The following is a 25,361-nucleotide window of genomic DNA, read 5'->3' as shown; positions in this document are numbered from 1 at the left end:
GAAATTTTGTGATCAATCACTGACCTGCTGGACCTTTAGAGTTGGTGACATCATTATAGTAGTCAGGTGTGACTCCTACTGCAGATTCTGATATTAAAAAAGTGCAATAAACATTTTCATAAAAACATAATTAACACTGTGCTCCATTCTGTTTTACAGTGAATTTTAAAAATAATTACTTTGCGTAAAAATTAAATGTGGATTATGTTATATTGGATTTTTATTTATTTAAGATATTTAACATTCAGTAATGTTAACTTGGTAAGTGGAAGATTTTGATTCATTTCACATGTTTCTATGTAGCATGTAATATTATTATATTTCAGTCCTCTAACCTGAAAGAAAATTATCAGCATCTCCATACCCAGAATACTGTTCTTCAGAAAGGACACTTCCTGTTATAAAGAAGTAGAACCATAAAAATATGTTTACAATCACAAACCAGCTAAAATCCCAACTTATTTTGGGTCATTCAGCACTAACCACACATCATTTGACATCAAATGACATAAAAAAGGTCCTACAAATAAATCTATGCAATTTGCTCCACTCACTCCCCTGAGTACAGTGATTACCCTGTTGATCTCCTAAATCAGACACTCTGACACTTACTCACCCCTATGAGTGAAGAGATGGTGTCTATTAGTGGGTCTGTGAAGCTCCTCATAAATGGCCTCAGTGTTCTTAGAGAGAGCTGTGAGTGTAGAGAGACAAACCTGCTGTCAGTTCACAACACATGACTGATCACACACTGAATAAGACACAATATGACAGTCTCTGGATCTCTCCTACCTCTCCTCATCACTCTGTTCTGCTGAATCAGTATAAGCAGTGGCACTAAGAGCAGTAAGAGCACAACTCCCAGTACAATCACAAGCACAGAGAGAGACGGAGGAGTTTGTGGACGAGAGACTGATGTTGAGCTCACTGTCTGAGAAACTGGAGGAGAAGATGATGTTGTTGTGGCCGGAGTAGTGGACACTGACAAATCTGGCAAAACAGACACAACCACATTCAAAATCAGGCAAATACACAAATATTATCAGCAATGAATGAATCATTTTCATCAGTGTTTTCTGTGACCTGCACAGGTGAGTCCAGCGTGATCTTTGTTGGAGCAGTCAGTGTGGTTCTTCAGGGAGAGAGGACAGTCCCACAGGTGAATCTCATTCTCTCTGCACTCGACTCTGTTCAGCCACACAACATATGATGATTAAATCATTTGCAACCAGAGAAAAGATGAGCAATGTATGAACAGAATATTGAGACAAAATGTGGGATGTTGGTATCATGTGCAAAATTAAATTGCAATCACAAGACAACAAGGAAAAAACACAATAATAATAAATGGCCTTTTAGGGTTTCTCTAAATAACAAATAATAACATTATTTTGATAATGATATTATAAAGAATAAAAGAAGACAGCATGTAAAACTTATAGCTCTTTATAAATGGGAGAAACAGACAGAGAGCGAAAGAGAAAAAAAAGGAAAAATTGCCTGTTAAACACAGGAGCACATTTAAAATATTGTGACAAAGCGATTACACAGACATAAAAAAACACATTTCAGTATAATTTAAATTTAAGTGATTAAATCTGACACCTTCATTCCTAAAAATAACTTAATCTCTTTAATTTCATGTGTACTTACCAGCTGTGATGAGTTTTACAGTCAGTAAAATGAGTGTCAGGCAACTCTCCATCTCTCTCTGCTTGATAAACTCAACATCAAACTCTCCAGTTTATTTACAGCATCAAAGCCCAACACCTGCAGAGAAGAGATAAAAGCACTGATAACTAACTGTAAATGTCCTAAACACTGTCTATTAGTGTATACATATGTTAGCATGACATTAACATGTAATAAACTCAACTCTGTAAAATGACTCTTTTACAAAACCATTTAAGTAAATGTTTACCAAGAGCACAACGCACAAGTAAGCCCTCATTACTAATGACAGACAGAAAAAAATTATAATTTTGTGAAACATTTGATCTATATAACTAATTTAAAATTTACTTAGTGGTATTTCTCACATTAAAATAGTGAACAGTGAAACAGATACTAAATAAAGATGAAGATGAAGAAGGCATAACATATGAGAAATGGCATAACATATTTCAAATAATCCCTCTACTAAACATTATATAAGTTCTTTCCTGAGAGTCTCAGTCCTGCAGAGTTTAGCTTCAACCCTGATAAAAACTCACCTGCCTGTAGCTTTCTAGCAACCTTCAGACCTTGAATATCTTGATCAGGTGTGTTTGAATGAAGCTGAACTCTGCAGGACTGTGGCTCTCCAGGACCAACGTCACCCACCACTGGTATAAACTAACTGTGGTTGGTTTTAAATAGCAGTCATGTGGTCTCTTCCTGTCTACACTTTAGTGGTTCTTGTCCAGAATGTGACACTATCCCCCAGTTTCACAGACAAGGTTTAAGCTAGTCCTAGACTAAAATGCATGTTTGAGCTGTTTTAACTGAAAGCAACTTAAACTGACATATCTCAAAATATGTCAGTGCCATTGTTTTGTCTGAAGATGCACACCAGGAATGTTTTTTTTCTAGTGTACATTTCTAAAAGCTACTGAAATATCTTATTCGAACTAAGGCTTAATTCTGGCTTAGGCTAAGTCTGTGAAACCAGGCCTATGTTGTCTAAACCTAATAAGAAGAACAATTACAATGTTTACCACACTTACATAAGTGATTTTTCTTCTAAAATCACAGATCACTTAAATGATTTAATGTTTATATATATATATATATATATATATATATATATATATATATATATATTTTTAAAGTGAGAAAGATTGAGGAAAAAACAGAAGCAAATATGTTAAAGAGACATATACATAAGTATATTTTCATTTATTTATTTAGCATACACGTTTAAGTGAGATACAGAGAAACAACAGTGAATGGGTGGTTTAAAGTTGAACAGTCATGATTTGAGACTTTATTTGAAACAACATTTATTTTACTCAAGAAGGACGCATTGTTTAAAATGACAGTAAAGTCATTTATAATGTTACAAAATATTTTGTTTCAAATAAACACTTTAAACTTTCTTTTCAAAGAATCCTGAAAAAAATACTTCATATTTAATTCATTATTCTGTTTGCTTCCAATTCCTCTCTCTCTCTCTCTCTCTCTCACACACACACACACACACACACACACACACACCACTCGAACCTTCCATAAAATAATCTTTCAAAAAGTTTGGGAAGGTTGAAGCGATCGATGAGTGTGAGGTCTCATCCGCTGGTATTTTCCTTAAAAATTCTCTATTAATTTCAAATGCTCACCTGCTGTTTGTGAAGAGGACTCGTGCATGCGGCTGTTTATGACTCTGTTTAAATGGTTAAATGTACTTGCATCTCAAAATGCTTTTATGATGCGAAATTAATGCAATCAGTCAATTATGTTTTAAGGGATTAGACATGGCAAAACATCTTATATTTCAAAAGAGATCTGTGCATTAGTGTGAAAGCAGCCCATTGTCTGATGTCATCAGTAATAATCAAACAACAGTAAAGCTATAGAAACATCACTCACAGCTCTTGAAAGGAAAACATTCAGATAAGCTACTCTTGAATATCGAAATCAGTCTTTGTTTATTGCTTGTAATATATTTCTTTATTAATCATTATTTATTATATGCACGATTTTATGTTTTGAAGCTCATCTGAAACAGATCTCAAACACAGCTGGCCAGAAGCTCACAGGTTGAACAGTCGAAGATCAAATAAGCAGAACAAGCAGCCAGAAACACAGAGACGCTAAAGAAAAGAGAGCAAGAGTGGATGATGAAGGAGGACCTCTCCTGCTTCACTGTGGGATGTTTCTTTAAGTTTTAAATTACGTAAATTGTACATTGTTGGTGTATCGAGGCTTCAAGACTGACAAGATGAAAATTCTGTCATTAATTACTTACCCTCATGTCGTTCTACACCCGTAAGACCTTCATTCATCTTCAGAACACAAATGAAGATATTTTTGATAAAATCCAATGGCTCATTGAGGCCTCCATTGACAGTAAGCCATGATTTCAAATGCCCAAAAAGGTACTAAGACATATTTAAAACGGTTCATGTGACTGCAGTGATTCAACCTTAATGTTATGAAGTGACGAGAATACTTTTTGTGCGCCAAAAAAAAACAAAATAACTTTATTCAACAATATCTAGTGATGGGCGATTTCAAAACACTACTTCATGAAGCTTCGAAGCTTTACAGATCTTTTGTTTTCGAATCAGTGGTTCAGAGCATGTAGCATCCTGTGTTCCATTCGGAAGGGCTCATCCCTATGCCCTAATCCCTTTCAAAGGGTTTACCCTCCGTGAGCGCTGCGAAGGGATGAAGGGTGTACACTGTAAAAAATGACCGTGATTTTAACAGTAAAAGACTGTAAAAATGCTGCGGTGAAAAACTGTTGATTGGTTTACAGAAAGTTTCCGTACTATATACGGTGAATAACTGTAATAGATCTAATGGTACATTTAATGTAATTTTACGGTAAAATACCGTTAAATTCACAGTTTTTGGAAGTGAAAAATAACAATTCATTGTAAAATTTACAGTGAAAAACCGTATATTGACATTCCCACAATTCCCTGCGTGATACTTCACATTTGATATATTTTCGTTGAAATAACTCTGTTTCTTCTTAGTTTTTCTCATTTTTCTCTAATCAGTTATGTACATTAGGGTTTTATGTTACATCTAATGTTGTTAAATTAATGTTTATTGCATTTTTAAAATTTCATGCATGTTACCATGATGGTGTTTAGTGTGTGTGTGAATGACACTGTGTGCACCTTCTATATATTAGTATTGTGCTTCTCAGCTTGTGGAAAAGCTGCTTGTGATGAACTTTGATTCATCATGTGACTCTCATCACCACTGTGTTTGGTGACTGTCAGTGTATTATAAAGGTACAAAACAGATATTAGTACTTCATTAGGTTGGTAAATTAACATTATATCAGTTAATGAAATACGTTATTTTACCGTAAATTTAACAGATTTAAAGTGTAAAATTCACATGTAACTCCGTAAGTATGTTTACGGTTTGATGTCATTTTTACAGTATTGTTCTGGTAACCACAGCTGCCGGTATTTTTCCGTAGAAACAACGGGATTTTTTTTACAGTGTAGGGTTAAAAAAAAAAAACTCTTTTTTTGGAAAGCACTTAACGAGTCATCTTAACAAGACAATCAAGGATTTGCCTTCGTTGCACATTTTGTACACTGGTTGACCCCTAACAAACACACTCTGAATGATGAGTAGATTGTGCAAGCTGCGCCTTTTTTAACATTAGTTTATTTTTTTATTATTATTTATTATTGGTTTATCACACCATATTGTGTCCATGTATTTAAAACATTTGAATAAAGTATTTTTATTATGTCATTTTGACTCATGACTCCGAGCCTCCTGTACCCATTCTGTGAGGTCAAACAACTTCTCCGCAATGTGCAAAGGATCATGGGGGCCCGAAGTGTCCAGTTTTGAGCACTTCGGTTTGGAATGACCCTTCAATATGGCGGCCATAATTGTTTTCACTCCGAAGTGCCCTTCAGAGGTCGATATACAGTATCCCGTTTGGAATGCACGGATAAACTGCCAAAGTCACGTGATTTCAGTCAACGAGGCTTTCGAAATTTCAATGGTTCACCACTGGGGGGTGTGACTGGCAGTTTGATACATGCTCATACACATTTTTTGTAATATTTAGTAATCTTTTTTTTAGGTGAGACAAGTAATTATTGCATCCTAAAATATAATGCAATTGAGTTCTTATTAGGACAGTTCTTTTCTATTGGTGTAAATGTACAACTTCACAGCCACTGAATAACATTTATGCAAACATCCTTCAACAATGTTTTCTAACATATATTTAACACATGTTCAGCAAAAATATTTGTGCAAGACATTGTAACTATCATGTTTTGTCACTGGAAGACTCTCCTACATTCCTCAGAAAGAGGAAATAAATGGTTAAGTGTAGAAACATTTAACCCTGTGTAGTGAACAACAGATGTGATGGCACCAGAGCTTCACAACAGACATTCTTTTGTCCCACTTTGATTAATCAAAAGAATGTGAAAGGACCCTCAACGACAAGTAAACGACTATTGTAATCAGGACTGCCAAAGGTGGAAGACAGGAAAGATGACATCAACGGCCCATTGATGATAGGCTAATCTCATCATGAGTTGCCTTTGTTCACCTCAGGCTTCCATGCCTGAGTTCAAGGTGTGAATGACCATGGACTCCTAGGGCTGACAAACTGGTTCTGGCTAGAGCACAGCAAGAACAAAGAAATGCTCAGAAAGGAAGACATTTTCTAAACATATTGGCTTGAAATCACCAAAAATGGACAGGAATACTGTAAGGAACATGTCCTATGTGTCCTTGTACTCATCCAGGAAACTGTGCACACACAGTAGAAACCACAACTGGAATAAAAGCAAATGCAACTACACCCACTGCGACAGAAGTGTGGTACCTCAACCAATTCACATCAAGTCTGGACTCTAGTCAAGTCAAAGGACTTTGCACACGGAAGGATACCAGTGGACAATGTTTCCCATTCCCGGACTGATCACCCGACCAAGTGAAACGTAAATATAAGCTAACCAAACCTTTTCCAAAAGCCTTGGCATTAGGTTGTTGCTAAATGAGATTGCTATTTGTGTAGAGACTGTTTATCTAGGGTCAGCGTACACAGATAGACACGTATCTATAATGTATCTATCTGCTTTTCCTAGTTTTCTGTTATTTATTTTTTGTTTTTTGCCTTCAGATTTGTTTGTTTAGTTTTTCTTTTACTTTTTATTTATTATTTTCTCTGGCTGCTGGATTGTGCTCATCTTTTGCCTTCTTCTGGCTTCCCCGCTCCACCTGCCATCTCAGCCCATTGCTCCCATCTCATTTTGCCATAATCTTTGACCTCCTGAGCTGCAGACTGCTCTTGGTTGGGGACTTAAAGGTGCTAAAGAGGATGTTTTGTTTTATACATTTTTGCAATATTACTTGAAACTGTCTTTACTAACTGAAAAAATTTATTAGGTGCACTGAAAGTAATAATATTAATATACATCATGCACGAGGTAGGGCCTTAAAAACATCAGCCAATCGTTTACGCGATCATCGCGTAAACGATTGGCCCTCTGGCTTGTCAATCACTGCCGTGACGTTCCTTGTGAGAGACGAGCGCGGCTGCGCGCTCCAGTAACTTTCCACACTCCACAGGCGCTGCATTGCAATGTTTTTGTCAGGAGACAGGAGTAACAGCTGCAGATTATGAGTTACCTGCGGTGAGTCCGACATAATGAATCCAAAAAACACGACACAGCGAATGCCGGTGGTAAACACTCGTGTTCAAATACTCGTGCACACGTTTTGGGAGGCGTTCCTTTGAAGTGAGCTGTGAAGGAGGGGGGCTGTTCTTACGCATGCGCTTATTTCAAAAACTCAGTAACAGTCTTTGGATTCTCAGTGGACGAAAAAATCCTCTCTATCACCTTTAAGTTCCATGGACTGTGTCTTGTTACCGGCCATCATTAACTGTGGACTTTATCCAGTCTAGCCCTTGCTGCTATTTCATTACTCCTTGAACTGTTCCCTAATAAACTGTGAATTACCCTGCAAATTGAATCCTCTTCTTTCTGAACCCTAACAAAGTGTATTACTGCCCACCAAAGATTAAAGTTTTAACTAATTGTTATATACTTGCACTAGCATTTATTGTTAAAACTTGATTTTTTTTTTTTTTTTTTTTTTTTTAGAAAATGAGCGGTGGTTAGATAAGACCCTTATTTCTCGTCTGGGATCGCTGTAAACTGTAATTTTGACTTTCAACTGTTTGGGCTCAGTTGAAGTGCATATGGAGAAAAATCCTGGAATGTTTTCATCAAAAACCTTAATTTCTTTTCGACTGAAAGAAGAAAAGAAAGACATGAACATCTTGGATGACATGGGGGTGAGTAAATTAAATTTTAATTTTGGGAACTAGTGAACTAATCCTTTAATATTTTATCATTTTATGATTTAAATTCCAACAATTTTTAGCAAAATATAGAAGTCCACAAGTGGGTTTACATTCAATAGGAACGCAAGTATATTTTTGTTAGCATGATCTACAAAAACATATGGAAAAAAAATCAATATTCAAATTTTTTTTTTTTTTTTTTTTTCTCTCAGAAATTGTAGCTGAATTAAAAGATTTCAATGCAAAGTGCAACATAAAACATTGCTGGACTGCAGGTAAAACAGTATGGGATCATAAATACTTTTCAGACCACTTAAAAACTTTGATTTGAGGCGGTGTGTGTGTGTGTGTGGTTTGAGTTATACAGCGCTTCCATGTTTTCCTGGATCTTCCTCCACATCATCATAGTCTGTTATCAGAAAACAAGAGCAAATTCATGTATCAACATGGTTTAAAAAGTATTATAATGAACACAATGTTTTCAGTCCATTTAAATAATCTATTGTAACAACAGAAGTTGATAAGATAAAGTGATAATATAAAGCTACTATAAAAGGCTAAACCAAAATTATTCATTAAAAGGTGTCAATAACATACCAAATATGTCACTCATATATTCCCTGACGTTCTTCACATCATCATACTCCTCCTGAACACCCTCTGATATAAATGTGTCTAGTATTAATTACATGAAAAAAGTCTTCATAATTTATCTTACTATAATTTAATGAAAAATAAGAAAAAAGAAACCCTGTTCTAATGTACAAGTGTACCTTTTTTATCATTGGAGAACTGCCGTACGATGATGACATCATCATAGTTTTCTGCTGAGTCATCTACAATAAAATAATGAAAAACTAAATGCATCAATTAATGGACAAAAGTTTAGATTTAGAAACTGTATATATATATTTAAAGAAATAAACCTGTATCATGATGTCTCTGTTCAGCAATGATTACATCATCATAATTCTCTGGTGTGTTTTGTTGCTCTACTAAATTATTTAACAGAAAAGAGAATAAACAGAAACTAATTCACAGGCCAAATATGTAATTAAATTAAGTGAATTTCTGTGATCAGTTAAAGTCACTGACCTGCTGGTCCTTCAGTGGTGATGACATCATCATAGTAGTCAGTATTCATTCCTACAGCAGATTTTGCTTTTGAAAAAGAAAATACATACATACATACTTATTATTATTATTATTATCATTATTATTATTATTATTATTATTTGTAGTAGTAGTAGTATTAATAATAATAATAAAACCTTATCTGAATTATGTGCTGAATGATTTATATAATTTATACTCTTCTAAGATAACTTAAGTGAATGTTTTTAATCATTTAACACACATACTTTTCTGTATGTAGTAGGTAACATAATTCTATTTCAGTCCTCTAACCTGAAAGAAGCTTATCAGCATCTTCATACCCAGAATGCTGTTCAGTAGAAAGGACACTTCCTGTTATGGAGTAGAACCATCAGACATGTTCACAATCACAAATCAGCCAAAATTCCCTTATCATTTGGATCATATAGTACTAACCCTATATCATTACAACAAGTGACACAAACAAGCTACAAATTAATCTATGTGAGTTACTCCACTCACCCTCTGAATGAACTGATTACCCTGTTGATCTCCACAAATCAGACACAATGACACTTACTCACCCCTCTGAGTGAAGAGACTATGTCTGTTAGTGGGTCTGTGATGAATCTCCTCATAAACGGCCTCAGTCGTGCTTCTGTGTCTCCTCTCAGAGAGAGCTGTGAGTGTAGAGAGACAAACCTGCTGTCAGTTCACAACACATGACTGATCACACACTGAATAAGACACAATATGACAGTCTTCTGGATCTCTCCTACCTCTCCTCATCACTCTGTTCTGCTGAATCAGTATAAGCAGTGGCACTAAGAGCAGTAAGAGCACAACTCCCAGTACAATCACAAGCACAGAGAGAGACGGAGGAGTTTGTGGACGAGTGACTGATGTTGAGCTCACTGTCTGAGAAACTGGAGAAGATGATGTTGTTGTGGCAGGAGTAGTGGACACTGACAAATCTGGCAAAATAGACAGACACATTCAGAATCATGATTGTCTTGATTCAAGGCTCTTGAATACACAAATATTATTAGCACTAAAATGATCTAAAATGAATGATATTGCTCAGTGTTTGCTGTGACCTGCACAGGTGAGTCCAGCGTGATCTTTGTTGGAGCAGTCAGTGTGGTTCTTCAGGGAGAGAGGACAGTCCCACAGGTGAATCTCATTCCCTCTGCACTCGACTCTGTTCAGCCACACAACACCTTCACCAGCACCAAAGACTGAATTCTCATCAGCCCTCAGTGCTGCTCCACAACCCAGCTGTCTGCAGACCACCTGAGCATCGCTGATGTCCCACAGATCATCACAGACTGAGCCCCACACAGCGTTATGATACACCTCCAGCCTCCCAGAGCACCGGCCCTCCCCTCCACTCAGTCTGAGAGGAACATGCTCTAAAATCCACAGACAAGACAACTTTATTATTGGCCAACAGAGTTCTGTCAGAACAGTGCCATCTGCAGTGTGTGGTGTGATATAAAGTACCTCAGGGATGATGTGTTTTTGTAGGCAAAACCCAGAAGCGAGTTAGCATTTTAGGACTTCTGGTTCCATTGCCCCAAAGTCAATGGGTTTTTTGAATGGGTTTTTGCTAAATTGCCTGAAGTAAGGTCTGTGGTTAACAAAGCCTCTAAATATTTTCATGTTTTGATCTATGACATAAAACACCAGTTATAACCCTCTTGTGAATTGTTGAAACCTTTATTGTGCGTGCCTTAAAAACGGCGGGGACTTTAGACGTCATCATGACGAACAGGACATTTGGACAGCATTTCTCATGAAAAAGTGGATAAGTATAACACAACGCAGATCATAATCAACGAGCATGTTTTTAAATAAAGTTTGAGGAAGCTTGGTGGTGGTGAGGTTGATCCGCGACCATGGTGTGCTGTAGTCCATTTATAGCCTATGTTAGTGTAACACGGTTAGTAGATGTGGGAAGAAGGAGGCGGAACCAGCGAACGTTCAACAAAAGTTTAATTCAAAATAAACAAAGAACAAAACGAAAGTAATGCCGGCAGACCCTCGCGGACGTCTGCCGGCCACACAAACATAATAAAACATAAAATAAAGTCCAGGCCTGGTCCTCTCTCCGACAGAATGTCCCTCCTTCCTCCCGGGTTTCGGCACCAATGTAACACGGTTAGTAGATGTGGGAAGAAGGAGGCGGGAACCGGCGAACGTTCAACAAAAGTTTAATCTCAAAATAAACAAACAAAAACGAAAGTAATGCCGGCAGACCCTCGCGGACGTCTGCCGGCCACACAAACATAATAAAACATAAAATAAAGTCCAGGCCTGGTCCTCTCTCCGACAGAATGTCCCTCCTTCCTCCCGGGTTATATATTATATATTATATATATATATATATACAGTACAGTCCAAAGGTTTGGAACCACTAAGATTTTTAATTTTTTTAAAAGAAGTTTCGTCTGCTCACCAAGGCTAAAAAACAGTAATATTGTGAAATATTATTACAATTTAAAATAACTGTGTACTATTTAAATATATTTGACAAAGTAATTTATTCCTGTGATGCAAAGCTGAATTTTCAGCATCGTTACTCCAGTCTTCAGTGTCACATGATCCTTCAGAAATCATTCTAATATGCTGATTTGCTGCTCAATAAACATTTATGATTATTTTCAATGTTGAAAACAGTTGTGTACTTTTTTTTTTTCAGGATTCCTTGATGAATAGAAAGTTCAAAAGAACAGCATTTATCTGAAATACAAAGCTTCTGTAGCATTATACACTACCGTTCAAAAGTTTGGGGTCAGTAAGAATTTTTATTTTTATTTTTTTGAAAAGAAATTAAAGAAATGAATACTTTTATTCAGCAAGGATGCATTAAATCAATCAAAAGTGGCAGTAAAGACATTTATAATGTTACAAAAGATTAGATTTCAGATAAACACTGTTCTTTTGAACTTTCTATTCATCAAATAATCCTGAAAAAAAATATTGTACACAAATATTTTGTACAATTGTACACATTAAATGTTTCTTGAGCAGCAGATCAGCATATTAGAATGATTTCTGAAGGATCATGTGACACTGAAGACTAGAGTAATGATGCTGAAAATTCAGCTTTGCATCACAGGAATAAATTACTTTGTGAAATATATTCAAATAGAAAACAGCTATTTTAAATTGTAATAATATTTCACAATATTACTGTTTTTACTGTATTTTTAATTAAATAAATGTAGCCTTGGTGAGCAGAAGAAACTTCTTTTAAAAACATTAAAAATCTTAGTGGTTCCAAACTTTTGGACTGTACTGTATATTTATATAAATGTTGTGTTAACGTGTTAACCCTTTCTTAAACACAGAGCTTATTTTTTGCGATTTTCCAAAAGTCTATGGGGAAAATGCATAGGCTTTCGATCGAGGGAACCTGTGACCCGCTAACTTCCGGGTTGGCCTACAATAACAAGTCATCCCTGAGATACTCTATTAAATCCTCTTGGTTCCCCCAAACAAAATTACATGCATTATTCACACATGGCTGTTATGTTTTGTTTTTTTTGTTTTTTTTATGTTCTTCTATATCATATGAACTTACCTGAACACTGTCTCTGATGTGGAGATGTGGAGCATGACAAAGAGCTTCTAGGAGACTCATGACTCTCCTGTTCTGTAATCAGTTCATTCAATATTATATTTGGTGCTGTCAATCAATGATTAATTGCATCTAACTTTACAGTTTTTAATATATTTTTATAATAATAATTTCACATTTCATCTCAAAATAGTGTAGAAACATCATAAAGACAGTATATTTTACACATTTGATCTAACAGGAAGGAAATATACAGAAACTGAATAAAGTTTTCAAACACGTCACAGTTTTCACTGCATAAATTATAAATGAAATATATGTCCTGTCCAAATACCCACACTTGCGGTCTTTGCATTTTGCACTTGAACACTTTTCTATGTATATGCTGTATTTGGCCCAAGTGTTTAAGTATGTGTGAAGTATAGAACTTTTGATTACCCGATAGGACACACTTATAGTCTTGCAAAAAAGTTTACAGTGCTTTTTCTTATTTTCATGACTTTGCATTTTAAAATAAACTGTCTATTCAGTAGTCATGTAACTAACAGAAGTAACTAACAATTTTAAAATTGTGGTGCTTCTAATTAAGTGATAAAAAGCAGTTGAAAATGTTGTACAAAGACATACCCTACCCATATTTCCACCAATAAAATGTGCAACACTTTATGTTTTACTACCAAATTATATGTAATATATAATAAATTTTACTTACAGTGGAATGTTTTCCTCAGCATGTGAGTTCCCTAAAATAATGCATGATGGGATATGCTTAGCCTTGAATATCGCTATTCGAGATAGTGTGGGTTTAGTGTGCATTAAGGGCACTGCACTTTGGCATTTTTCAGACACTTACTTCCTGTCGCGTGCACAAGCTCTAAAGTGACCAAGATTGCAAGTGTGAGTATTTGGACAGGGCACAAGAATAATCTTTAAAGCTATAAAAGTTATTCAGTCAAGAGTAGTGAGTGATTTTCTCTTTTTCTTTTGTTCTTTGATTAACATTAATGACAGACAGTAGAAGGTTTATTAGGCATTCTGGCATCATTTTGTGAGAAAGAGAACTCAATGTGGCCGGCACGCTGTCTAAAGCAATTTCTGTGCGTGAGTTGTGTGTGTGTCACACAGACAGGAGATTCACAGACAGTGTGCTAGTATTTCACTGAGTTCTCTTTTGTCACGTTAGAATGGTTTAAAAGCATTTGCATGAATAACAGCGCAATCATATAATGTAACACTAGCTAAAGGATGATGGTAAAAAAATGGATGCTGTGTTAAATATTTTTAACATGTTAAACTGAATAAAATTACTTGCATGGGTTAACATGTTAAATTTGACAGCCCTAATTATATTATATATATATTTTGTTCATATGCTCAGAAATGTTAGTGGATTACTGCTGTATTTATAGAGATGGAAAATACATCAGTCTTACCCAAGCAGGTGATTTTGGCCACTTCATCTTCACCACAGTCATTCTGTCCCCAGGGTGAAGATGGACACTGCCACAGATTTGAATCATGTGGGCGACATTTCACTTTATCCAGCCAGTTACAAGCTGATTCAACTCTTGGTGTAGAAGCAGACAAAACACCAGATCTTCCACAGTTCAGCTCTTGACAGATCAGACTCACTGTGTCTCTGTCCATCTTATTATAACACACATTTCCCCAGGATCCATTGTAGAAAATCTCCACATTCCCTTCACAGCCCTCAGTTAACCTGATCTCTTTAAACTCTAGATGAAAACATGAATGCTATATCAGCTCTCATCCAACCCCATTCATTCCAACCACTGGATGTTACATACATACAAATGACTAAAATAACCAAAAAAAGATTAGGTTAAAAATATTTTAAAAATAGATACAATTTAGATTTTAAAATTTAAAATCTAAATTGTATCTATTTTTTTAAATATTTTTATTTTGTTTTGATGTTACTGATTAACAATTTTTTTCACAGTCCTAATTTACCTGAACACACGACTCCTACATCCTCCTTGTGTTGACAGTCATGTTTTCCCCAGCCTGGAGATGAGCAGCTCCACAGGGACGTCTCATTCCCCTCACACTCCACCTCATCCAGCCATATGGGTCCAGAACCAGGACCAAACCAGGCTGGTACCTGCTGGTTACTGAGAGCCACTCCACACTGCAGCTGTCTGCACACCACATGGGCATCTTTAATATCCCAGGAGTCATCACACACTGTCCCCCATGAGCCACTGTGAAAAACCTCCAGCCTCCCTGCACAGTCTCCCCCAGAACCCACCAGCCTGATGGACCCACGACCTGATATTCAGAGAAAGAGAAACACATTAGTGATCACTAACAACTGAAGAATCTGCCCAGATGTTGATTTTCTTACCAAAGTTTGTGATTGACAGCTGTTGTGTGGAGCTGCAGTTGAGAGTTTGTGGAGAGCTGCAGTTCCCCAGATGAGCTTCACTCTCTGTAGAGAGTATTTATTTGTCATTCAGTATCTAAAATATGCTACATTTATTAAAATGTGTAGTTTCAATCTGAAACCCATGACTTCATTACAGTATGATTTTGCTCACCAGAGCAGATGACTCCAACATCTCGTCTATGAGAACGTTCAGCTCGACTCCATGAAGAGATGGAACATTCTGAGAGTTTTGTTTCATTCCCGTCACAATCAAACACATCAGCCCAGATTTCACCACTTCCCTCTCCAAACCAGTCTGATCCCACAACAGACACAGCAATCCCACAATTCAGCTGTCTACAGAGGACACTGGCAGCTCTCATATCCCAGCATGCATCACACACTGTGCCCCACTTATTGATGAACCGAAGCTCCACTCTTCCAGAACAAGAGTCTGAACCATTCATCAGTTTGGCCTCTGTGTAACCTGGATGGAGCAAAGAAGTTAAAATTAAGTATAATGCAACTGACAGAGAAGACATACTGTATCAAATACAAATTAAGAGACACTGAATATTTATAATTTACCAGAACAGATCAGTCCCACATTATTGTCACTGGTGCAGTTGTGTTTCTGTGGCAATGATATTGAACAGAATGAAATCTGAGACTCATTTCCTCTGCACTGAATCTCTTGTGTCCACATCTGAGCATCTCCTTTTCCAAAAGCATCTTCTCCCAGCACCTGTACAGGAGCCCCACAGTCCAGCTCTCTACACACAACCTCTGCATCCTGCTGGTCAAAGGCAGCAGCACACACTGAAACCCACGTCTGATCATCAAGTATCTCTAACCTCCCAGAGCAGAGGTGAGATCCATTAACAAGTCTGGAAGCTTTATGACCTGTTCATATTACATGAATGACAGAGCACAGTAGACAAAAACAATTGCTTGATAGTTACATAGAATAACCATATAAACATTTACAGTTTTATAAACAATATTCTTTGTCAACACAAATTCTTGGGCAATCAGTTAAATTACTCACCCGAACAGATGACACTGGCATCATGATTGTGAGTACATGAATGTATGCTCCATCCTCCTGACCCACAATTCTTCAGGGTAGACTCTGATCCAGTACACAAAACAAAACTCATCCAGACTGGTCCTGATCCTGGTCCAAAATGAGCATCACCCAGAGCATCTACAGGTTCTCCACAGTCCAGCTCTCTACACACCACTGCAGCATCAGCCAAATCCCAGCCATCACCACACACTGTTCCCCACTGACCTCTATGAAGAACCTCCACTCTACCAGCGCAGCGACTGGGACCACCAACCAACCTCACATTCTTTTTATCTAAGTGACAGAAAAATACAGATAGAGACTATGCATGGATCTCCATAAGCACACTAGTTCACGTATCAGTATATTGTGTACACAAATTTGGGCATAGGTAAAGCACACTGGCTCACTACACATTCAGACAATGAATGCTCAATTTCTGGTGACATGACTTGGTGCTTGTATTGTCACCACTGGAACACAAAGGAAAAAAATCTTTCTTTTTTTATGCTGTTTAAAGTATGTCATGAAATATACTTTGATGTTATATATATGCAACATTATAGCCAAATTTTAATTTTATAATACCTATCTACTGATGTTTAGGCTGACTTTTCATTAAATAATGGTTTGACTTTTCAAATCTTCTATTGCATGTCATGATAATATTTTGTTGATATTGTGTTGGTTCATGTGATTTGTTTTGTGCTTAAGAATTTCCATTTAGGGAACACAGTGAGCATCAGGTTTTCAGAGTGCATTGTGGGATTTCTAGGGAGTTAACATTCAAAGGATTTTGTGACTGAGACAGCCCTTAAAATGTCTGGCTTCCTGGTCAGTGTTCTGACTACTGAACTAGGGAGCTGACTGAGACACACCCTATGAGTAAAAGGTATATTATTATCATATTCTTTTAACTCACCAGCACAGAACAGCCTCTGGTACTTATCATGTGAACAGCTTTCGTGTGAGGATGTTGGACAGAGGTGAATCTGAGACTCGTTTCCTCTGCATTGAATCTCTTGTGTCCACATCTGAGCGTCTCCTTTTCCAAAAGCATCTTCTCCCAGCACCTGTACAGGAGCCCCACAGTCCAGCTCTCTACACACAACCTCTGCATCCTGCTGGTCAAAGGCAGCAGCACACATTGTGTACCATGTTTTTCCATGAACCATCTCTAATCTCCCAGAGCAAGTGGAGTTTCCAATAAGTCTGACACCTGAAGAAGCAAGAGATAAGAAACTTTCCAGTTCTGTTTGCTATCTATGTGTAATTCTTGTCATTAATGGTCAACCACAAAGCACAACTTATTAATGTGAAAGGAGTAAAATAATCAAATGACTCAATCTCATGTCAATCCAAACTCATCTTACATTCTTTCATGGAACATAAAAGGGAAATTTTCAACATTCACCAACCAATAACCAAAACTATATAGGTCATTTGTCACTTCCCTGAAATACGAACCATAGGAGCGTTTACTAAAGTGGCGCCCCTATCGACAACAAGACACTTTCATTTTAATGCATTGTTCCCTTTTATCTGCGTCACATTTCGGATTTTGCGTAGCTCAACTGGTAGAGCATTGCAATATATAACAATATGCGATCATGCGATCCTGGGTTCGATCCCAAGGAGTGAATGTGCTCATTAAGTGTATATGCACTATAAATCACTAAGGGTAGGGGGTGGGTGTAGTCGTTAATAAAAAAAAAAGAGTTTTGCTAAATGGAAATAGGAAAAATTGTGTAAAAAGTCCACACATTGCATTTAAATGAACTCACATTTTAATAAGTAACTACATATACATACGTCATTCCATGATGACAGACGTAACACGACTGTCATTTTTACACCAGCTAGAGGGCGCATGACTTTAAAACGTAAATATAGGTCATAATAAAGTCTTTGAAAAATGTGAGCAGTGGAACTTCTATTATGCCGCAGTCGCAGAGTGCCACTCTGCTTTCGCTCGGCGGCTATTATGAGACTCTTGTTGCACACTGCAGTAAGCTAGATTGATATTAGTCATGGAAAAACATGGTACTCATGGTAAATCAAGAAAACAAGAATTAAACAATAAGATGTACTGTGCTGAGCTATATAACAATGATTAGTTTTCTGTTGATGAATGTATCCAAACAGTTGCTCACCTGTCTAATGAAACACATAATATACTAAAGTGTCTTTGATGTTTCCACGGTTTCTACTAAATAAAACTGGAAATTGAGGGTATGATGTCATTGATAGGGAATGCACAGACACGTGCTTATTAGAAACTGAATATTTCTCTGGATTTAAAAATTCTTGGGAACATTTGGGATAATGTAAGTACACAAGTCAACAAAATATATAACATTGTTCTAGTGGTTTCCGGATATTTTAATCCAAAAATCCTACATATTGTGATTTAACTGGTTACATATGCAAATGACCTGGGCAGAGAATAGCTGTTGCTATCAAACATTGTTTACTTAATCAACTGAGTCAGAGTAATGGTGAAGAGATAGATCAAATTAGGCCAAATGATGGAAGGCTTGCGACGAAATTTCATGCTCCCTTTTAAAATACAAAAATAGAGTAGTTTATTTTGATATATGCTGTATTTTGTAGTTTATTTTGATATACTTAAAATTAAGGCATTTTGTATTTTATTTTAAAATACATTTTGATGTATTTTTGCCAAAACCTGCCTATAGGGTAGTTTTTTTCTTCTTCTTTTTTTTTGGAGGATAGTCTCATATCTTTATAGTAGGTGGTTTATCAGTGACATAAAAATAGGTCAGGGTTTGGAGGAGTTTACCTGAGCAGATGACTCCTGCATCTTTTGTATGATCACAGTCATAAAAACCCCAATTTACTGTTCCACAGTTCTTCGATGTAGATTCTGATCCAGAACATAAACTGCGATTTGTCCAGATTGGTCCTGATCCTGGTCCAAAGTGAGCACCGCCTACAGCATCTACAGGTTCTCCACAGTCCAGCTCTCTACACACCACTGCAGCATCAGCCATATCCCAGAAAATATCACACACTGTTCCCCACTGACCTCTATGAAGAACCTCCACTGTACCAGCACAGCTGAGACCACCAACCAACCTCACTCTCATAATGTCTATATAATGAATAAAAAGGGAGTAAAAACATATGGACAAAGGGAAAGAATTATGGAAAAGTATCACGCATAGAAAATGAAATTAATTAATATTTAGTGTAGTTTTTGGGAACATTAAATTTGTAAAAAAAAAAAAAAAAAAAAGCTCAAACCTGCACACATCAAGCCAACATCACTTTCATATGAACAGGTGTTTTTGTGTGATGGTGATGTTGGGCAGAGGTGAATCTGAGACTCATTTCCTCTGCACTGAATCTCTTGTGTCCACATCTGAGCGTCTCCTTTTCCAAAAGCATCTTCTCCCAGCACCTGTACAGGAGCCCCACAGTCCAGCTCTCTACACACAACCTCTGCATCCTGCTGGTCAAAGGCAGCAGCACACACTGAAACCCACGTCTGATCATCAAGTATCTCTAACCTCCCAGAGCAGCGAGAACCTCCAACCAGCCTGACTTCTGAAAGAACAACACAGGAAAGAACAAAATTTGAAGTTCAATAATTTCAATAATGAGTTCAATAATGAGTCAGTCATATAATCAATATATTAGTAATATAATGAGAAATCATATTTTCTTTTATCTTCTGAAATAAAATATATTTACTATGAAAACATATTATTCATGTCAACTTTTTCCAGTCCAAAAAGGCCTTGAAAATAAGCTTCACAAACAGCTCATATAGAAAAAAATTAATAGTTATAGTTTATGTAAAAATCTACCCACATTTCCATGTCAACAAAATCTATGAATACATTTATTCAGGGCATTACTATAAAATGTATTATTAGAAAAAAGCTTCTAAAGTTTATTTTTAACAAGATCCATGATTATTACAGCCTAATGTAACAGTTTGTGTGGTCAAAAAGAAGGTGGGAAATGGTGACAAAAATGAAATTATGGCTGCTTTTGATGCAATTGCTTTATACATTAGGACTGGATTTTTAGCTTTAGCTTACCTGAACAAATGACTTGAGCGCTTTTATCAAGACACACATCAGGATCAGTTGGTTTTAAGAATCCACATTTCTTAAGTGTAGACTCTGAACCAGTACACATTGCATTTTTCATCCTAAACAGTTTTGATCCCAGTCCAAGATGGGCATCACCCAGAGCATCTACAGGTTCTCCACAGTCCAGCTCTCTACACACCACTGCAGCATCAGCCAAATCCCAGCCAGCACCACACACTGTTCCCCACTGACCTCTATGAAGAACCTCCACTCTACCAGCACAGCGACTGTGACCACCAACCAACCTCACATTTATTATGTCTGTGAATGTAAGAAAAAAAGCTAGTGTAAATATGAAATGATATAATAAAATGAAGTTAATATGTTTTGTTGTAATTTAAACTCCTACCAGTACACTGCAAAGCAATGCTGTGTTCATGTGAACAGTTGTTTTCTTCTAATGGTGATGTTGGGCAGAGGTGAATCTGAGACTCATTTCCTCTGCACTGAATCTCTTGTGTCCACATCTGAGCGTCTCCTTTTCCAAAAGCATCTTCTCCCAGCACCTGTACAGGAGCCCCACAGTCCAGCTCTCTACACACAACCTCTGCATCCTGCTGGTCAAAGGCAGCAGCACACACTGAAACCCACGTCTGATCATCAAGTATCTCTAACCTCCCAGAGCAGCGAGAACCTCCAACCAGCCTGACTTCTAAATAAGACAACATGGATCAACAAAAGCATGACTTATTTATGGGGCTTCAAGGTGATGATTTGTATATATATATAAACATTTTATTGTTAGTATTTTAATCAATAAACATGCAAAAAAACAAACAAAAGAAAAAAAAAAACACAAAAAAATAATATAAACATGAAATCTGTCATTGAAGTCAACATTTTCTTTAAAAATTAGAAGCCAATATGGAAGCACAAAAATATCTTACAAAGATATGAATTTGAATATGTAAAATACTCTACCTGAGCAGATGACTCCAGCATCTTTAGTATGATCACAGTTGCTTATACCCCATCCTCCTGACCCACAGTTCTTCAGTGTAGACTCTGATCCAGCACATATAACAAAACTCATCCAGATTGGTCCTGATCCTGGTCCAAAACGAGCATCAGCCAGAGCATCTACAGGTTCTCCACAGTCCAGCTCTCTACACACCACTGCAGCAGCAGCCAAATCCCAGTCATCATCACACACTGTTCCCCACTGACCTCTATGATGAGCCTCCACTCTACCAGCACAGCGACTGTGACCACCAACCAGCCTCACATTCACACCTCCTAAATATTAAGCAGTAACAATGAGAGAGGTAAATATATGAGAGTTTAATTCATAGCATTACAAAGTGGAACAACTGGCAAAATGGGACACATACATTTGAATATTTAAAAAAACATTCAGACTTCAATACTCTTTTTTATTAAAAACTTTTATTAAAACTTATAATTTTATAATAGCACTTAAATCAATTATCCTAAAATTTTTAAAACATTATTACAGGGTTTATACTATTACTTTGTCATGGAAACAAAGTTGTAAAACTGGATATAAATTTACACAGAAAAGGTTAGTAATTTTTTCCACACTAAAATCATGTTAACACACATATTGTTTACGTCTTGTGTCTAAATTATTGAGATGGTGAGTATTTTAAAGTTTACAGATTGGCCCCAAACTTCTTCTGCAGCTGAGCTCGGTATTGTGTAAGATTTAAGACCTTTAGGTTTTAGGTCTTGTTTCTCATGATTCTTTTTATTGAGATCTTGACATAATATAGCATTTATGTTGCTGGATAGTGAATTAGCAAATAATTTTGGGGGGTTAATGTTTATGGGACTCACTCAAGCTAACATGTCTCAAACTAATATTTCCAAATGAATGTCTATAAAATCAGAACTCCAAATGTGTGATCAAATTTACTTAACCGAGATGCCTGCATGATGTTTGAAACATGACGATTAAATCATTTGCAACCTGAGAAAAGGTGGGCAATGTATGGTTATTTTTTTTTTCTTTCTTCTATTTTGAGAAAACAGAACATTGAGACAAAATTTCCGATGTTTATATCACGTGAAAAATTAAATTGTGATCACAAAACAAGGCAAAAAATCTGTAAATATCAAATAATAACATTATTTTGATAATGATATTATAATGAATAAAAAAAAGACCATCACGTAAAACTTATTTATAGATCTTTATAAATGGGAGAAACAGAAAGAGAAAGACAGAGAGCAAAAGAGAAAGAAAGAAAAAATTGCCTGTTAAACACAGGAGCACATTTAAAATATTGTGACAATGTGATTACACATTACAGTTTAATTTAAAGTGATTCAATAACAGTCTGATCCATTCATTCCTAAAAATAACTTAATCTCTTTACCTTCTTGTGTACCAGCTGTGATGAGTTTTACAACTGTAGTCAGTAAAATGAGTGTCAGGCATCTCTCCATCTCTCTCTGCTTGATTAATTCAACATCCAGTTCAAGCTTCTCCGCACTGATGATACTGAAGTACAGACATCCTCTCACACCCCTTAATGAGAGAGAAAGAGGTCCAACACCCTCCAATCACACTCGCTGTTACCTTATTAGACACAACAGAGGAAATCATCAAACAACTTCAGTGACAAATCAAAGGAGGCTTTTATGACTTTCTCCATATATATATATCTAACTGTCAGTGCTGATGAACTCCTCCTTCCCACCCATCAAGATGCCTCACTGAGGGGATGCAGAAACACAAACACACACACGACACTTACAGGAGACAGGAAACTCTCCAGTTTATTTACAGCATCAAAGCCCAACACCTGCAGAGAAGAGATAAAAGCACTGATAACTAACTGTGAATGTCCTAAACACTGTCTGTTAGTGTATACATATGTTATGTTAGCATGATATTAACATGTAATAAACTCAACTTTGTAAAATAATTACTCATTTTAAAAAGCATTTAAGTAAATGTTTACCAAAAGCACAGCACACAGCACAAGTAAGCCCTTATTACACTAATTAGAGTTTTTTTTTCCAGTTTCCAGTTTTTTTTTTTTTTTTTTTAAATAATTCCTAATTCCTAACTAATGTGAAATTTATTTAATTGCACAAAAGTGTTTTCTTTCAGGTGGCCCACAAAAAAAAAAAAAAAAAAAAAAAAATCACTGAAGATGAGCATGTTGTTCACCCTGTCACCAGCAGAGGGAGCCAGTGAACTACATCTCTGCTAAATCACTGTTGTATTTCACATTCATACTTCAAGAGCAGAGACAAACTAACATTATATATTTGAAGAAATAAATAATAAATGACCCTCTGTAAATTTTAATATTAAAGAAACTTTTATTTTTTTTATAGCATTAGTTATATTTCACACATCGAAAACAGTGAGCAGTGAATAAAGATGAAGGAAGAAAATAACTTAACATAATGTTACATACAAAAAACAAACCTACCTGTTGTTGGTTTACATGTCAGTCATACAGTCTCTTCCTTCTACATTTTAGTGGTTCTTGTCCAGAATATTTGACAATGTGGACCAGATGCCATTTAACCTATCCACATGAGAGAATAAAGTACAAATACAATGTTTGCCAAACTTACATTATGAATGAGTGAAGCAATGTGGCCAAGTATGGTGACCCATACTCGGAATTTGTGCTAACCGATCCAAGTGCACACACACAGCAGTGAACACACACACCGTGAACACAGACCCGGATCAGTGGGCAGCCATTGCTGCGGCGCCCGGGGAGCACTTAGGGGTACGGTGCCTTGCTCAAGGGTCTCACCTCAGTCGTGGTATTGAGAGTGGGGAGAGCACTGGACATTCACTCCCCTCACAATCCCTGCCAGACCTGAGACTCGAACCCAAGACCTTTGGGTTACAAGTCCAACTCTCTATTAATTAGGCCATGACTGCCCCTATTGAAACTATACTTGCTTCATTATTGGAATACCCATAAAGCTTTTGGTTCATCTTTGAAACAATATTTTTAATGAAACCTGAGAGGTGTCTGTCCCTCAGTTTAAAGTACAAGTAAATAAATCAATCAAAAAGGTCATAAACGCAACGTAAAATGAATCTAATTAATCAATTTGAGAGGTTTAATCTAAGTGTTTTGAGGGGAAAAAAGAAAGACAGAAAAAATAATATTAAAAAGTTTGGTTGGTGAAATAAAATGGTGACAAATCATAGCACCTAAAAAGTTACTTATAACAATAAGTAATAAAAATAAAATAATAACAATAAAAAAATAAAAATATCAGTAGAAAAAAAAAAAGATGGAAAAAAATAAAATAATATAAATATAAAGTCACTGATAGCACACACACAGGAATCTCCTTTTGTTAAATATTTAACTACTAATATTAAATATTTTGGTAACACTTCCCATTAGTTAACATTAGTTAATGCATTAACTATACTGTATTTAAGCATTTTTGTTAATGTTAGTTCATTACAATACAACTGTTGTTAGTACATAGCTCAGGTCCATAATAATATTCTATTATACTAAATAATTACATACATTTTTTTATTTTAAAGATGTATTAATAAATGTCAAAATGAACATTAACTAAGACTGATAATGCTTTAGAAGTTTGAAACCTTATTGTAAAAGGTTACCAATATTTTAAAAGGAACTGTTTGAACCTTTAACTGAAGGTGCACTTACCTGCATTGGTGACATCTTTTCATCTTCCTCTGCTCTACACACAGTCCAAACTTCTCATCATCTCTCTCAGCAATTCAAAAGAAAAAGAGTCTTGTTTCCTCTCGTGAGAGAGAAAAGGAAAGAAGGAAGAGAGTGTGCTCAGCGTTAACTTTAATAGAGAAAATCACCAAACAGCTTCATTTACATCAGACAAGGTTTTTTCGGCTTTTCCACACACGCGCATGCACACACAAGCACACAAAAACACGCACACACACTCTCGCGCGCACGTAAACTATTTATATTATGAATTAAACCATTATGTATTTTTTTTATTTATGCATTTCAAATACAAATTAATTAAATAAGAATCAAGAAAAAAAAATGTCTTGGTACATTATTGTCTAAATAAAAGATTTGAATAGTGTATGCAGATGATGTTAGAGTTTTATATTTTGCTATAATTTAGTTTTAGAAACACCT

At 36.2% G+C, this 25,361-nt stretch overlaps 2 protein-coding genes and 1 long non-coding RNA gene across 4 annotated transcripts; all 3 read right to left on the bottom strand.

Annotated features, from left to right (window-relative positions):
* Positions 1-16: 16 nt before the first annotated feature.
* Positions 17-7,578, bottom strand: LOC125245627 (scavenger receptor cysteine-rich type 1 protein M130-like). Its single transcript, XM_048156294.1, has 6 exons — positions 7,542-7,578; positions 6,245-6,314; positions 1,084-1,187; positions 793-990; positions 617-694; positions 17-87 (listed from the first exon to the last, which is right to left on the bottom strand). Exons 1-6 carry the CDS (start codon positions 7,576-7,578, stop codon positions 17-19), a joined length of 558 nt encoding a protein of 185 aa, XP_048012251.1.
* A 432-nt stretch (positions 7,579-8,010) lies between these two features.
* Positions 8,011-8,846, bottom strand: LOC125245475. Of its 2 annotated transcripts, none has more exons than XR_007179549.1 (3): positions 8,782-8,846; positions 8,606-8,683; positions 8,011-8,417 (listed from the first exon to the last, which is right to left on the bottom strand). It is a non-coding gene; the product is annotated as an uncharacterized LOC125245475 (long non-coding RNA). The 2 variants fall into 2 exon arrangements; XR_007179550.1 differs by having other exon boundaries at positions 8,606-8,668.
* Positions 8,847-8,920: 74 nt separating this feature from the next.
* LOC125245626 (scavenger receptor cysteine-rich type 1 protein M130-like) lies at positions 8,921-24,914 on the bottom strand. Its single transcript, XM_048156293.1, has 19 exons — positions 24,900-24,914; positions 22,978-23,036; positions 22,608-22,759; positions 21,190-21,504; positions 20,618-20,920; positions 20,215-20,529; positions 19,678-19,714; positions 15,664-15,929; positions 15,248-15,562; positions 15,055-15,138; positions 14,661-14,978; positions 14,120-14,422; positions 12,690-12,761; positions 10,201-10,515; positions 9,883-10,077; positions 9,688-9,783; positions 9,416-9,475; positions 9,104-9,169; positions 8,921-9,003 (listed from the first exon to the last, which is right to left on the bottom strand). The coding sequence occupies exons 1-19, from the start codon at positions 24,912-24,914 to the stop codon at positions 8,921-8,923; spliced, it is 3,369 nt and encodes a 1,122-aa protein (XP_048012250.1).
* Positions 24,915-25,361: the final 447 nt, after the last annotated feature.

The sequence above is a fragment of the Megalobrama amblycephala genome, linkage group LG14, assembly GCF_018812025.1.
Source record: "Megalobrama amblycephala isolate DHTTF-2021 linkage group LG14, ASM1881202v1, whole genome shotgun sequence".
Taxonomy (NCBI): Eukaryota; Metazoa; Chordata; class Actinopteri; order Cypriniformes; family Xenocyprididae; genus Megalobrama; species Megalobrama amblycephala.
The sequence above is the reverse complement of the archived record's forward strand: the minus strand, read 5'-3'. Positions and strand labels throughout refer to the sequence as shown.